This window comes from Alternaria incomplexa (genome assembly GCF_024043165.1).
Source record: "Alternaria incomplexa strain BMP 0042 chromosome Unknown scaffold_3, whole genome shotgun sequence".
Lineage (NCBI taxonomy): Eukaryota > Fungi > Ascomycota > Dothideomycetes > Pleosporales > Pleosporaceae > Alternaria > Alternaria incomplexa.
In genome coordinates, this window is record NW_026249852.1 from 2,375,326 (window position 1) to 2,390,074 (window position 14,749).

The window sequence follows — 14,749 nt, forward strand, 5'->3', positions numbered from 1 at the left end:
CCGGTAAGCTCAATTTAGACTATGACTACGTTTGCATGTTCCCAAACGCTTCTCCTAAGATGCTTTATTTTGGCTCTGAAACATTTCCATACTACCAGATTCCTGCTACGTGACCTTGACTGACCATCCTCAGCCTCTCCCTAACCATGTCTTCCGACTCGCATCCACCTTCCCAATCCCTGGGCCCCGAATACCGTCCCTCAAATCTGAAACCGACAGCTACCGTCTCAACTCCCCTCAAGCAGGCCAATGTCCACATCCTACCCCAATCCCCTCAGCTGATAGCATTGCTCACGTAAGAGCCCCATGAACCATGACTAACACCATGGTCGAGCACAAAGACTCATACTAACAATTTCAAAGCATGATACGTGATCGCAACACTGGCCGCGCAGATTTCATCTTCTACAGCAACCGCATAATCCGTCTGCTTGTTGAAGAAGGCCTTAACCACCTGCCAACAGAGTCTCAGGAGATCACCACCCCTGTAGGCCGCACTTACTCCGGTGTCAAGTTCGAGGGCAAGATCTGCGGTGTCTCGATTATGCGTGCGGGAGAGTCCATGGAGCAGGGTTTGAGGGACTGCTGTAGGAGCGTACGCATAGGAAAGATCTTGATTCAGCGGGACGAGGAGACTAGTAAGCCGAAATTGTACTACGACAAGTTGCCTGAGGACATTGCCGACAGATGGGTCTTGTTGCTGGATCCTATGCTGGCTACTGGTAAGTACACAAGGCGTGTTTGCGTAAGCACTGCTGATGGAGATAGGTGGTTCGGCACTCATGGCGATCGATGTGCTCAAGTCGCGGGGCGTGCCAGAGGAGCACATTCTCTTCCTCAACCTCATTGCCAGCCCAGAAGGCGCGCAAAACCTTGCGGATAAGTTCCCCAAGGTGAGAGTGGTCACGGCCTTTGTTGATGCGGGTCTGGACGAGAAGAAGTATGTTTACTCCGACCTCCTGACCACTCCATACTAATATGACGTGTAGCTACATTGTCCCTGGACTGGGTGACTTTGGCGACCGTTTCTACACCATGTAAAGAAATCAACAGCATCTCCGGTTCATCGATAGCATTTGCTGGGCGCAAGGCGGCTTAGGTTTAGTTGGGCATGTAGTAGCATGGTTTCGTTTAGAGAAAACCACATCATTACAGGCGTGTCAGGGTCATTGATGTACACGCTTGATTACTGTGTACACTTCTACAGGCTGCGCTCAGCTAACCGTGAACACACTCAGCCTGACGCTGACGACGATAATGAAACGCCACCGTGAATCTGCGGACCCTTTTTGGTATCCTAAACGCCGTGCAAGCCATGATCCGCTCCCTATGTTCCCATGTATTATACAAGGCCTGAAGCCTTCACGCCTGGTCGCCCTCGCGCGATGGCCCCCGGGCAACTCAGTCCGCGTACTCGCCCTCGGCGTCAGGCTCGTCGTGTTCGATGAATCCGCCGTCACCGTCGTCGTCTTCTTGGTTGTGCGCCGTCGGCATCCTGCCCATGCGATTTGTACTCCGCGCCGTCTCGACGCTGCCCTTGGCTGCCTCCTTCGCGACGGCGTCACATGCATCGATCCAGTCGGCGTACACGTCGACGGGCGCGCTGAGGTAGTTGATGTTGGTCTGAAAGGTCTGGCCGCAGACTTTACATTGCAGGTTGCCGACACCCGACTTCTTCTCGATGGAGACGCTGACGGACTTTTCGTGGTTGCAGAAGAGACATTGGAAGGTGGTCGGGAGTTTCTCCTTCTACAAGGGTATTAGTCGGCGGGGCATCAGGGGAATAGGGTAGAGCCTGCCTTCTTGGGGCCTTGAGGCTTGCTGGAGGATTTGCGCTTGCCCTGTCATTGCTGTTAGTTTGCGCCTGCGATACCGTGAAGCCGGGAGGAACGCACCATTTTTCGCGTTGGTTAGAGTCGCCAGATGGGGAAGGTGTGTGTACACGTAATTATTAAGTAGCGATTGTGGCGGGGATATCCAGAGCCGTGTTTGGTGCTTGTCGCGCCGGTGTCGTGTGCAGTGACGCGAAATCGCGAGTTTGGCTTGAATGCGTCTCGAGTCTCGCGTGGTTCCGACCGCCAAGATCCCTGTCGCTCCCTTGCAGCTGCCGCATACGTCGACAGCCGATAAGCGCCCCCGCTCCTATCAGCGCTCGCCGCGACCATCATGCACGTGTGTAGTCAGCTGTTCGCTGCTGCCACCGCCGGCGAGCTCCTAATATCTGACCACGTTGATCCTCCTCTTCCCTCTTTCTCCTCCTTCTCTGGATTCTTCTGGTCCCCTTTGACGTTTGTTCAAAGTTGTGTTTGTGACTCTGTCCGCTACCCACTTCTACATCATCTTGCGTGTTCGTCCTACCACCGGAGCTCACCGGTCTTTGTTTCACGACTCGATACCAACGCAGCAATCGCGATTGCTATTTGCCTTTAAGACCAGAGATCCTGTACTACTTTGTATGAGGTTTTCCATTACCAAACATGTCTACTGAAAGCACCACCAGCGATGCTGTCCTCAAGGAGATTCTCGATGGGCTCAAGGCGCTCCGCTCGGAGAACTCCGTACTGGCAGCTTCAGTCGACAAGATCAACGGCCGTGTGAACATGCTGGCAGGCATCAAGCAAATCAAGGACGAGGCAGCAAGTGAAGCTGCCAATGGCAAGCTGGACGGCGAGAAGGCGAAGGAAGTTGAGCCAGAGAAGTCCGTAGAAGCTGTTAGCGAGCAGTATGAGCAGCCACCTTCAAATGCTGATGCCCAACCACGTCGCACGAGTGTATCCAAGATTTCAAAGATCATTTTGACTTCGTATCCCGGCCAAGCCGGTGTCGACCCGTTGCCAATGCAGTGGGGTGCCAAGGACCCTGCTGTTCGTGGCCCTGTCGTTGTGTCAAGACATGCGAACACTATCCGAAGACGTAACGGTACGTACATCTAAACGACTATACATTTAGTTTCTAACATTTTGTAGCTATCGGTGCTCATGGTGGCTCATACTCCATCTACAATGCTCTGGCCGTTGCCAGCAAGAACCTCGACATCACACACAAGCCAGACTTCACTAACACTGAGCCTGCCGCGAAGATCGGTCCTTTCCCGCAATGGAGCGACCCAAAGAAGATTGTGGCCATGGACCCATACGGCCATCTCGCACCCTGGCTGTACAAGGAAACCATGGATAAGGATGATGTTGAGATCAGACCTACCATTGCCATCACCAGAGCACACATGAAAGTGCCAGAACTTGAGGAGAGTGTAAGGAAAGGCAGGCTCGTTCCCGATGGCAAGATTTGCGTCAACGAGACTGGTGAGGTTGCGGTCACCAAGGTCGCAGTCGAGCCTGTATGGTACCTGCCTGGTGTTGCTGAGCGTTTCAACATTGGTCAGTGGGTCGAAACGCATTTCTGACTACATCCACTAACGTATTCGAAAGACGAGGGAACTTTGCGCAGGACACTATTCGAAGAGACTGGTGGTTCCTACCCAGAGCTCATCACCCGTCACGACATCAAGCTCTTCCTCCCTCCTATTGGCGGTTTAACAGTCTACATCTTCGGTGACCCAGCAAAGATGTCCGACCCCAGCGCGAAGCTCGCTCTCCGTATCCACGACGAATGCAACGGAAGTGACGTATTCGGATCTGACATTTGCACATGCCGTCCCTACCTGACTTTCGGTATCGAGGAAGCAGTCAAAGAGGCCCAGAAGGGTGGCAGCGGTGTTGTCATCTACTTCCGCAAGGAAGGTCGTGCTCTGGGTGAGGTCACGAAATACCTCGTCTACAACGCCAGAAAGCGAGGCGAAGATCGTGCCAGCGAGTACTTCAAGCGCACTGAGAACATTGCTGGTGTCAAGGACATGCGCTTCCAGGCTCTGATGCCAGATATCCTGCACTGGCTGGGTATCACCAAGATCGACAGGATGCTCAGCATGTCCAACATGAAACACGATGCTATTGTCGATCAAGGCATTCCTATCCATGAGCGTGTACCCATTCCCGACGATATGATCCCGGCGGATAGTCGTGTCGAGATTGATGCTAAGATTCAAGCTGGCTACTGTAAGTTCCCACTCCCTCTGATGCTCTGGCAACTACTAACAGGATATTACAGTCACAACCGGCCATGTCATGTCGATGGACGAGTTGGCAAACGTAAAGGGTCGTGGTTGGGACGACGTCGACGTAAGTGCAACTGGGGACTCCTCACGAACCCATGCTGACCCCAACCTAGCATTGAAGAACTTGAATGATGTGAACGAGGTGACATGTTGTAGGAGTAAACCACCATTAGTGGTACAGTGCGAATTGCCAATGTCGACATGTGATGGTAGTATATACAAAGAACTGCACTGTCAAACACAACATATCATGCCACTTCAAACTACTTCACTTTTGATCGTGCTTACATATTTACTGCATCACTTCTATATGATGATTGATATGATACTTCTGCCACCATCTTCACGTGCAGATAGCAACAGCCAAGCCACCGTCCAATCCAACAACACCACCCCCAACCAATCGCTTACCATCAAGTCCCCTCAACACACGTATCCACAGTCCACACGCCTCCCTCCGCATACCGCGTTCCCATCGCCAAAACACCCACCGGCTACCATACACATCCCCCACCACGCAAACCCACCTCATAATTCCAGTCATACTCGCATAACACACGTGAAAGAAAACGCCCCAAGCCCTGTCACTTCATGCATACATCTGCACTGCCACTAAACCGCAACAGCACAAAACCTCCCGCTTGACTTCCTCCCACCTACTATGATCGCTGTCCCTATACCAGCATACCCGGTCCCCTATGCCCCTCATCGCCCCTGTCACTGTGTTTTCCTTTCACCCTGGTACACCCGCGCGTCGCCTTACCCGCACCTACCGCGCATGACCTGGCCTGACAGCTGCAGATGCGCCGTTTCGTTTGGAGATAACGATCTACCGGTGTGTTGCACGTGTTAGGCAGGCGAGAAATGTGGGAATCAAGGGTCTAGAATGCGGATTGTTATGTGGGTGTTGTGGTGGAAGTGTGCACGTGTTGGGATTTGGTGTGTAGCGGAAGTGGGGGGGGATGAGACGGACGGGCTGTTGGTGTGAACGGAGCAAAGGACACCGATTGATTGCCGGGAGCGGCCCGCTTATTGGGTTGACCGCTGGTGTTGGTACACGTTGATTTTTTTCTTTGCTTGCTGTTTTGGTGCCTTTTCTGCTTACCGCTCCTTTGTGCGTGCGTGGTTGTGGGTGGTTGGGAACTGCGTACGACTCCACCCAGATGTGTTTCAGATTTTGGGACATCGTGATCTAGTGTGGTGGCTCTTTTCGCTTTCGCCGTTGTTCGGTGAGGTAGAGTACGGGGTGGATCAAAAAGAATGTGTTTTTATTTGTTCGCACGTAGAGGGTCAGATGTAAGCTTTAGTTGGCTGATTATCGGTAGAGTTGCAGAGTGGAGTGCAGTGTGGTTACGATAGTGGCGGTAAACTCGTCATACTGTCGGCGACCGTTTCTGCGTTGCCGCAGTGACAGGCGCTTTTCAACTCGCTTGCTCAAGAACGAGACGCAGCATAAGACTCGGTATGGTGTTGAGCGGGTATGTATGTTAGTTTTCGGACAGGATCGGCGGCGAGATCTGCCGCAGGAGCGTGTCTGGATTTGCGGAGAATTTACTTGGGGCAGAGGCGTCTGAGCTGAGGGTGTCTTGAGTGAGGGGTATGTTGAGGAGGGCCTCAGCACCGTCACGAAACACCAACGCATCAAAGTTGCCTTTGGTGTTATGGCTAGCCGCTGGGGCATGCGAACTTTGGGTCCCAGTGCTGGATGTCTCCGGTCCGAAAAGAGTACATGGGAATGTATCGTCGATGAGGATGCGGAATTGCAAACTTGCTGGTCAACGGCCGCGGCTATGACGGCGTGGAGGGGTTCCCGCTTCCCGGGTCTAGCATGCACGTCGGTATGGCTAACCACATTGTATGTACACAATGACGGACTGGGCAGCACGGCATGATGCTAGATAGCTTTCGGCTCTTGCATCAGCCTCTCGAGATGAACGGGCGAAACTTTGGCCTGCCTATCGGATGACCCGTTGATATAGAAGAAGGGCCGTAATCGTGTTTCCAAAGACAGTTTACATGGTCCTTTTACCATTATTTGTTGAACCTTCAGGATCAGGCGCCCAGCTGAGAATGCAGCGTTGAGAGCAGGACTGTCAAATCGGAGCGTTGCCCGCTCCTTACGGAAGGCATGGCAACATGTGAGAGCAGCTGACGCGGAGGTGGAGCGAGGCGAGGCAATCATCGTTCCAGAACAAGTCAACCCAAGTATTGCCGGATAGAGATACGGGTTATAGTATTCGCCTGGTTGCAGAGTTACGAGATGGAGGGGCGGATATGTTCCTATCCAGGGATGTATCCCACCAAAACCTGAAGGCATCTCACAATGTCCCGAGAAGATCTCGGGATGCTCGCAGTTATTGCCTCTAACAACAGCTCTTACATTCCTGAACTGCCTTGTTAGTAATTCAAGAAAGAACAATCGGCTTTTGGTCGTCGCAAGCGGTGATTGATGACCTGCATCGTAGCAGTCTCTAAGCGATAGAATGCCGAGTACGTGGCTTCCCCTCAACCGCCATGCCACGGAAAGACACTACCGACACAACATGCGAAATCGATACACGCGATCGGTAGTTATGAAAGGCTATGTAATAGCGACCGGTGTCGAAAGTGTTGGTCTTCTCGCGTGTCTTTATGCTCCAACCGGATCGCACAAAAGTAGGGGAAGGATGCCCTTGCAAGTACGACGTTCTCGACTTTCGATGACAAGGGATGTCATCCGCATTGCATGACACGGCAGAAATAGAAACCCTCAGCTGAGACAATGTCGTCACCGACAAAGTGGCCGATATGAATGAGGCTCATTGCAGTCCGGTACCTGTCTCGTCGCACAAACCGCACGGTGGTCTGTAGAGACGTCTGGACTCGATAACAGATTAGGCTGTGGATAAGCATACGTGTGCCCCTCTCGAACGTTCCTGATACACAACAAGGAAGGCTCGCCGGGAACTGGGCGGAGAACAGGGCAGCGCTGGCTGTGTCATCACCGCGCAGCCATGACGGATGTTCATTGGGAGTGCGGCTTGCATCCGCCGATGCCATGGTTTGAGGATGCGACGGCGCCGCTATGGCTGTGCACCCGCTCTTCCGGCGAGGCCTGGGATCGAGGAGTGCGATGCCAATCAGGAACGGCCGACGCGAATGACCTGCCACACCGCAAGCGCAACCAAGGCGAAATCGACCTTTCCGATTTGGCTCGCGAGGTACGCTGCCATTGTCGACTAAATCGCGACAAAGTGTTTCATGATTGTCATCCGCATCGTCGGCGGTGGCCAACTCACACCTGCAGCAGCTCGCAGCAGACTACCAGACTAGAGAAATGGAGGTGAGGTGGTCTTGTGTGCATCAGGGGCGAGTCAGGGCGAGTCAAAGCGTGACAGCACACCTCCCTTGCAAGCAGACTAATTCAGAACGTCCACGTTTTCTGGCGGTACCCACTTCGGCATGCATAACTAGCCCGAAAGGCCAGCGATGTCGAGTGGGGAGCTCCGGGCTGCTGATGCACCTGGCGTCGACCAGGGTGCCTGGAACGAGCAGAGGCGTCACTATACATACATGCATTCGGTAGTATGGGGTGAATAGCGTCTAGGCGATTTGGACGCCATTATACATACTACCCGTTCCCGCCCTCCGTCATTCTTCAATTCCATACCGCAGTAATTCTCCGACTTTAACACTCGCTCTCTGTCGATCGACGCACATCTTCGCCATGTCTAGCCATCCACGATACTACTTCTCTCTGCCTACTGAGGCGCCTGCACGATCTCGCTCAGCAAGCCGGCGGCCACCTCTAACACCATCAACCGTTTCTTCGCCATGTCTCACCACACTTGTGCCTGTAACCTCTCGACGCGACTCTGGAACATCAACATCCGGTAGCCCGACCAAGGCCTCCATTCTCCTGGCCAAGGTTGCTTCATCGCCTACTACACCTCGAGGCGAGACGCCACCTGGAAGCCCGATGCTCACTCCACGATCGAGGTTGCAGTCGGAACCGGCCTACACTTCTGAGAGGCCCTCCATGTCAAGAACCGAGAGTGACCGCTACGTCCGCCAATACAGGCAGCAGGGTAAGCACTGAGCATGTCAGATTGAAGCAGCACCATACTAACATTCTTCCAGACGGCTACATCAGCTTTCCTGACTTTGAGAAGTTCTGCCAGAACCAGAACCCATATGGTCAGCAAGACCGATCTGACGTCAAGACATGATCGGACATGCATCAGTCTTTGATGTCATGCAACAAAGACGTCTCTATCAACAACACCAGCCATACCACCCCTACACCTACAAGACTCACGTTCTCTTCTATGAGCAACTGTACAGTACTCTGTATCAAGTCGCCGCAAGCTGATGGTCTCCAATCTGGAAACTGCACGCTGTTTGGAGGGCATTCACCTAGCCGTCGCAACGTCTCTTCTGTCACGGGGAACAGGAATGGGTACGGGTCGGGTCAACGGATCTACATCACGACAATGAATGTCGAGATGTAAAGAGGAGGAAGGAAATCGTTACAGGATGTATATCCATATTTTTCGCGATGCTGGACGCAGTAACTCGTCTGCGATGATGATCGCATTGATGACGTTCGCTGACGGTGGCTGGAGAAGACGCGAAGATGTAACTGGAATTTGGACGGGGTGCTAGCGTGTGCGATGGGTAGTTAGTCTGTCCGCCACAGCTGAATGAACTGCGTAGAACCGCAGCAATGTAACATATGTACATTACTTGACAGTGCGGATTGTTGGCGTGTGAATGAAGTGATGCAAGTGATGGTGGTTTCGCAGACGTACCTAGGTAGAGACGCGAGACTGGAGTTGCGTGGCCATGGAGTCGCTTCAACACCATCTTCTACCCAAACTATTGCCACGACCATATCATATCATGCGCATCTCGCAGTTGCCGCGCCTTCCTGCTATTATACAGCCACTATGGTGCAGCAAAGGCAAGCATCGCATGCGCCACAGATGGCGACTCGAGAGACCCCAAAGTGCAGCATCACCGTTGCTATGTTGCCCGCAATGCATCCGACCGCGATCAGCATACCCTACTTCTGTATCCATTCGCTGCTGATCTTTCCGTGATGTGCACTGGTTGTTGCTGCTGAGCGCCGCATTCGATTTTAGGCTTGGCACACGTGATGCGCGGCGCTACTGGGCTCGCTTAAGCGATTTCGAACACCACCAATTTGCGAGTTCTCAGTCTCCGACATCGACAGCGACAACCACCCTTCCACGACCGACAACAAGACTCGCAATCATGGCTGTCGGCAAGAACAAGCGTCTTTCAAAGGGAAAGAAGGGTCTCAAGAAGAAGACCGACACCTTCGCGAAGAAGGACTGGTACAACATCAAGGCGCCAGGAACTTTCGCCGTCCGAGAGTAAGAATTCCCGCTGCTCCACACGGGGACTCTATGCTTACTCTTCGCTCTCTGCAGTGTCGGAAAGACCCTCGTCAACCGCACTACCGGTCTCAAGAACGCCAACGACGCTCTGAAGGGCCGGATATTCGAGGTCTCGCTCGCCGATCTCCAGAAGGATGAGGACCACGCTTTCCGCAAGGTCAAGCTCCGCGTCGACGAGGTCCAGGGCAAGAACTGCCTGACCAACTTCCACGGTCTCGACTTCACCTCCGACAAGCTCCGCTCCCTCGTCCGCAAGTGGCAAACCCTCATCGAGGCCAACGTCGTTGTCAAGACCACCGACGACTACCTCCTCCGCCTCTTCTGCATCGCCTTCACCAAGCGCCGACCGAACCAGGTCAAGAAGACCACATACGCCCAGTCGTCCCAGATCAGGGCCATCCGCAAGAAGATGGTTGAGATCATGGCCCGCGACGCCAGCTCGTGCACCCTCGCCCAGCTCACCCAGAAGCTCATCCCCGAGGTCATCGGTCGCGAGATCGAGAAGGCCACCCAGGGCATCTACCCCCTCCAGAACGTATGTGGTTGCATGGACAATGGAGGATGACAGGCTAACATGGCACAGGTCCACGTCCGAAAGGTCAAGCTCCTCAAGGCGCCCAAGTTCGACCTTGGTGCCCTCCTCGGTCTCCACGGCGAGTCAAGCCAGGACGACTCTGGCCAGAAGGTTGAGCGCGAGTTCAAGGAGACCGTCCTTGAAGAGGTATAAGGTCTTGTTGGATAGGCAAGGGGTTCTTGGGTCTTTTCAACTTACCGCGGCATGATATCGGCATTCCAAAGGTGTTTGTGTTTACAATGAAAGATAAACATGCCCTTGATGCGATCCCGCGGCAGTGATGGCGTGCATGGGGTACGATCCGCATCTGGTGTTAACAGGTCATGCGGGAAAAGTATCATGGAAATGACATTGATGAGTTCCAATTCAGTACTGTGCAATGATGTGACTGGGCATTGTTGTGATAAAATGATGTCAGGCGAGATTGTCGAGGATAGAGGGGATCTTATGACGATCGTGTTCATGTCGATGGTGCGTGCGCTGTTGCCCTCTTGGAATTGCGTATTGCTATGCAAGGGCCGTCGTGAAGGTAGCGACTCCAAGTGAACATACGTTGTGAGTAGTACAAGCATGTAGCAGTAGGTCGATTGGTGCGATTGTAAGGTTAGAAAGAGGTGTAGATTTCCATGGTTTGGAAAGAGCGACCCAGAAGTGACTTTCGCACAACAATAGCCTGTGCCCGACGCTTTCGTTTGAGTACACGATCGAAACCCTGCTGTTGGCATGAGCAAAGAGAAACGTAGCTTCAAGTGAGCATGTTCATGCGCAATGCAAGTGTATTGGTGTAGAATAGTAGTGTTGTGGGGGTGCAGAGGTATCTGGAAAGAGCGACGTAGAAGGGGCTTTCGCGCGACCATAATCCGCACACACTTAACTTTTAATTATATAATCGCAACCCTGCTGTTAGTATAAGTAAAAAGAGACGTAGCTTCGAGTAAGCACGTTCACGCGCAATGCGAGTGGGTATTGTAGGGGGAAGAGTCTACGTCTAGGTCTACAAAGATGCGGCTATCGCACGCTGTGTACGCACACACCTTCCCGCACTTTTACAGCCACATCTACGCGCCCTCCGCATGCATTCTAGCCCAGAAAAAAAAATCTTTTGGCAAAAAAAAGGAGTTGCCTTCCGCCAGAATTGAACTGACGACCTCGTCATCACGTGACGTCCCTTTCGGGACTAACTCGATCCAAGTCAGATCTAGCGTTACTAGTGACGCGCTCTACCACTGAGCTAGGAAGGCTGTGAAGCTCTTTGCTTTGATGAAAGAGTGTGAAACTAGATGATCAATAATGTCATTGCAGATGGACAGCTAATTATAGCGGCTTAATATTCACCAGAATGAAGCGTCTGTGTGGGGCGGGGCCTGCACACGTCACGAGGAATAAGCGAGTCCGGAAGACAACTTGTCGGCGAACCTTGCACGTCCGACCACCATGCACAACAGCATCCGAATAACCCTCCCTCCGATGTACCCCCTAACCATCTCACAACCCCCATTCCATAAACTTCGATCTGCAACCCAAACTCTGATAAACAGTGTCACGCCGAAGCGGACCTTGCCGAACCTCAATCCTGCGGTGTGCGAGCATGCCAATGCCAATGCGACATTGAATACAAATGACCTACATACGACGCAAAATCGAAGCGTCTCGACTTCCAAGGCCGCGCTGATCGTTATGAGATGATGTGGCCTTGCGCCGTCTTGTATTTCGCGTAGTTTGCGCGGAAGCGGGTAAGAGGACAAGTTCGTGGTTGCTGATTCAGATTTCGACGTTGGTTCAATCGTAGAAATGTGCCTTCACCGCTACTTTGACGAGAGGTGGGGAGACGTCAGCCAGCGTTACTTCGCGACAGCGAACGCGTGCAGGTACGAGAGTATGGGCATCGGGATCGATCGTGGGTAGCTGGGTTAGGAAGGGTGGAGAGTTTGGGGAGGGATGTGGAGTAGTGGGTGGAGATGTTGGGTTGGGCTGGGGTGAGAATGTCAGACTAGGTGGATTGCATAGGCGCTGCATGGGTCGGATAGAGTAGTTCTCATCGTCGATGGTGATCGTGGGTCGTGGTTGCTACCTGGATGCTTGCCTGCTCTGACTGTACGCACTTCACGGTCCGATACATGTCGTTGTTGTCTGACCGGCCCGTGCCACGGTCAATACTTACGGGCATATACTATCGCGGCTCCGCAAAGCCTTCCATACCATAGAGTTCTCTGGATACCGATGTGTGTATTACGCGGCTAGTATCTACACCCCGATGCTGGTCATGCACGCACGTTGGCTCCGGTGAAAGCCCCAGTATCAACGCTAACCAATCCTCCGCACAACCTTGCTAGCAGGCAACCCTTCCCTTCTCCGTATCCTGACCCGGATGTCTCCCTTGGGAACCTTTATTCCCGCTCCATCAACCGCTTTGGGAAGCACCCACTTGGCGTCCTTCCGCTTGGCATCTTCTTTCTCCCTGCTCGCTTCCTCTTTAGCGGCTTTTTGCTCTGCAGTAGGCGCCTCGGCACCGAATGACGCTTCGTTCCCTGCTTCTTGGATGTGGTCGAAGAAGCTCTTCTTTGGCGCAGGTGAAATTTCCCAGAGTTGGGTGATGCCGGACACGATGGAGATGATGAGGTTGGTTTTGTAGGATTGCGAGATATCGGTGGCCGAAACGATGGATGATGATGCTGGAGTATCCACGGACCGGTCGGGCTTGAAGGTTCGTGGTGAGATGTGATGTGTTGGTGATGAGTTTATGAGAGATCGAGAGAGGCCCAAGTCGACGTACGAGCCTGCTTCTAGCTCCCATTGCTCCGTGTCGTCCTTTAGATGAAGTGATTTTTGGACTTTATATGTGCTGATAGAGCAGTTGTATAGTCGCCGAGCTTCGTTGATACATGAGCGAAGATAAGGTAGCGAGGTCGGTGTAAGCACTTCCTTCACTGACCCGTAGCGTATCTCTGGTGGTGCTGGGAAAGATGGATGTATCGACGGAGGCTGTATGGCTTGAGCCCATGCTTTGGATTCTGCTTTGATCCTCTCAAGAGGCGAATCTTGTGAAGCCTTAGCGCTTTCCGCCTTGGATGAAGAGTAGATGTGTACGACCGTCCAGAATACGATTGGCATGACCTCTGAGTAGATATCGTGAACCACGTGAAGCCCGATCGAAGCTCGTAGTTCGGCTGGTAGTTCATGCTTGGTGAAGAGTTCGTTCAACTTCATAAGAGGGGTAACTACATCGGCATCTGTGTCTTCTTCCCCGCTCACGCTCTCATCGTCGTCTGGCACCCTCCTCACTGGTGGATTCGACAAGTCTTCAAATTGCTTTGCAAAGTTTCTCAGTAATCTCTTCCGTGCAAGAGCTGCTCCTGGTAGTCCCTGGATAGGTGCTAGTCGCGGCAATCCGAGAGCGAGAGCCCAAAATCGTTCGTTGCAGCTCGCCAGATCGGTGGCAAGGAGTTGATAGGACTCTGTAAACTGTGCTCCGACAATCGGGGGTAGAATAGCATTGCAGCAGAACTCATTGAGGAGTGTGAAGAGATCGCATTCGGCTTCCGAGGTTCCGTCCGTAAGTTCCACGTTTGAGACACGCTCCCATTGCATTTGATCGACGATCGATGAGTTGAATGTGACGAGATCCGGAAGCGATTCGGTCAAGATGCGCAGCGATGCTTTAATCAAGTTGTCTCTGGCTGCTTCGTCGTATAGTTCCGTTTTGACAACCTGGTTGATCTCATTTTGAAGCTCGAGATAATGACTTTCCATGACTTTCGGTAGGCTGAAGGCGTTTCGGAGGATAGCTGGTTGGTTGTTGTCTGTCAGCTCCAGGTTGTTCCAGTTGTTGTAGAGCTGGTCAAGCAGGGATTCCGATAACAAGACGTTGTGTTTGGTTCCAGCAGCTTTGTACGCCACTATGCTTGCGGTTGCAGAGTCACTGTCTTCGGTCAGATAGATCCACGTACGCTGTGGGCACACCTACCGAATGCTGGCTAACCACTCCTCGCCTCCAAATGCGATGCTCGAGAGGTGGCGTACCCCGGGTATCCAGTATGGCAACGATTGTACCCGTCCCTTCCCATCTTGGCTTTTGGTAACTGTTCCTGGGCTTGAAAGTAGCCTTGTCGGTAGTAACACAAAGACTGCTGAAATTGCAAATGCAGGTAGCAGATCGAACCAGGAAAAGTCTTCGGGTATAGAGTTCTGCAAAGTTTGAACGAATCCAAAGTACCAGGCTAGAGCGAGTATGAACGGGCTGAATAGTGTGGTGTAGCATAATGGTAGAAACAACGTCCTTATAACGCTGTTCGAGGCATACACGCTCAGGAACAGAGTCCTGAGGGAACCCATACTGGCGGTGACGAAACCAACAATTCAGGGCCGTGCTCGGCGATGACTCTACCCCGAATGACGAAAACGGAAAATGTCCAGAGTCCGGTGAGGTCGTGCGGACAACTGCAGAGGGAGTGTCGGGCGCGGTGAAGTCGTGAATAAGAATCGAATGATGTCCCCAGCCTCACCCCATGAGGCTCTTGCTCGGCGAGCTCAGGGCTTTGAAGTCGCAAACAGTCGATAAAGACGGCGATAACCGTTTTGAGGGACTCGGGAACCTTGCAGGGTGTGATTCGATGCGGCTGAACGTGATGTTCTGTAGGCCACGGTAACATTCAATGCAGG

General features: G+C 52.7%; 5 protein-coding genes and 1 non-coding gene across 6 annotated transcripts; 3 read left to right on the plus strand and 3 right to left on the minus strand.

Moving 5' to 3' along the window:
- Positions 1 to 364: 364 nt before the first annotated feature.
- Positions 365 to 1,041, plus strand: FUR1 (Uracil phosphoribosyltransferase, synthesizes UMP from uracil; the record flags this gene model as incomplete). The annotated part of the gene is made up of 3 exons (XM_051432732.1): positions 365 to 722; positions 769 to 940; positions 990 to 1,041. The coding sequence occupies 3 exons, from the start codon at positions 365 to 367 to the stop codon at positions 1,039 to 1,041; spliced, it is 582 nt and encodes a 193-aa protein (XP_051294154.1).
- A 360-nt stretch (positions 1,042 to 1,401) lies between these two features.
- J4E90_003161 (uncharacterized protein) lies at positions 1,402 to 1,898 on the minus strand (the record flags this gene model as incomplete). The annotated part of the gene is made up of 2 exons (XM_051432733.1): positions 1,402 to 1,749; positions 1,896 to 1,898. 2 exons carry the CDS (start codon positions 1,896 to 1,898, stop codon positions 1,402 to 1,404), a joined length of 351 nt encoding a protein of 116 aa, XP_051294155.1.
- A 579-nt stretch (positions 1,899 to 2,477) lies between these two features.
- On the plus strand, positions 2,478 to 4,276 carry URC1 (putative GTP cyclohydrolase; the record flags this gene model as incomplete). The annotated part of the gene is made up of 5 exons (XM_051432734.1): positions 2,478 to 2,919; positions 2,967 to 3,377; positions 3,429 to 4,055; positions 4,108 to 4,178; positions 4,271 to 4,276. The coding sequence occupies 5 exons, from the start codon at positions 2,478 to 2,480 to the stop codon at positions 4,274 to 4,276; spliced, it is 1,557 nt and encodes a 518-aa protein (XP_051294156.1).
- A 5,094-nt stretch (positions 4,277 to 9,370) lies between these two features.
- Positions 9,371 to 10,243, plus strand: RPS1 (ribosomal 40S subunit protein S1B; the record flags this gene model as incomplete). Its single annotated transcript, XM_051432735.1, has 3 exons — positions 9,371 to 9,492; positions 9,550 to 10,051; positions 10,100 to 10,243. The coding sequence occupies 3 exons, from the start codon at positions 9,371 to 9,373 to the stop codon at positions 10,241 to 10,243; spliced, it is 768 nt and encodes a 255-aa protein (XP_051294157.1).
- Positions 10,244 to 11,210: 967 nt separating this feature from the next.
- On the minus strand, positions 11,211 to 11,331 carry J4E90_003164. The gene has a single exon. It is a non-coding gene; the product is annotated as a tRNA-Thr (tRNA).
- A 1,063-nt stretch (positions 11,332 to 12,394) lies between these two features.
- On the minus strand, positions 12,395 to 14,422 carry J4E90_003165 (uncharacterized protein; the record flags this gene model as incomplete). Its single annotated transcript, XM_051432736.1, has 2 exons — positions 12,395 to 14,009; positions 14,391 to 14,422. 2 exons carry the CDS (start codon positions 14,420 to 14,422, stop codon positions 12,395 to 12,397), a joined length of 1,647 nt encoding a protein of 548 aa, XP_051294158.1.
- Between the last annotated feature and the right edge of the window lie 327 nt (positions 14,423 to 14,749).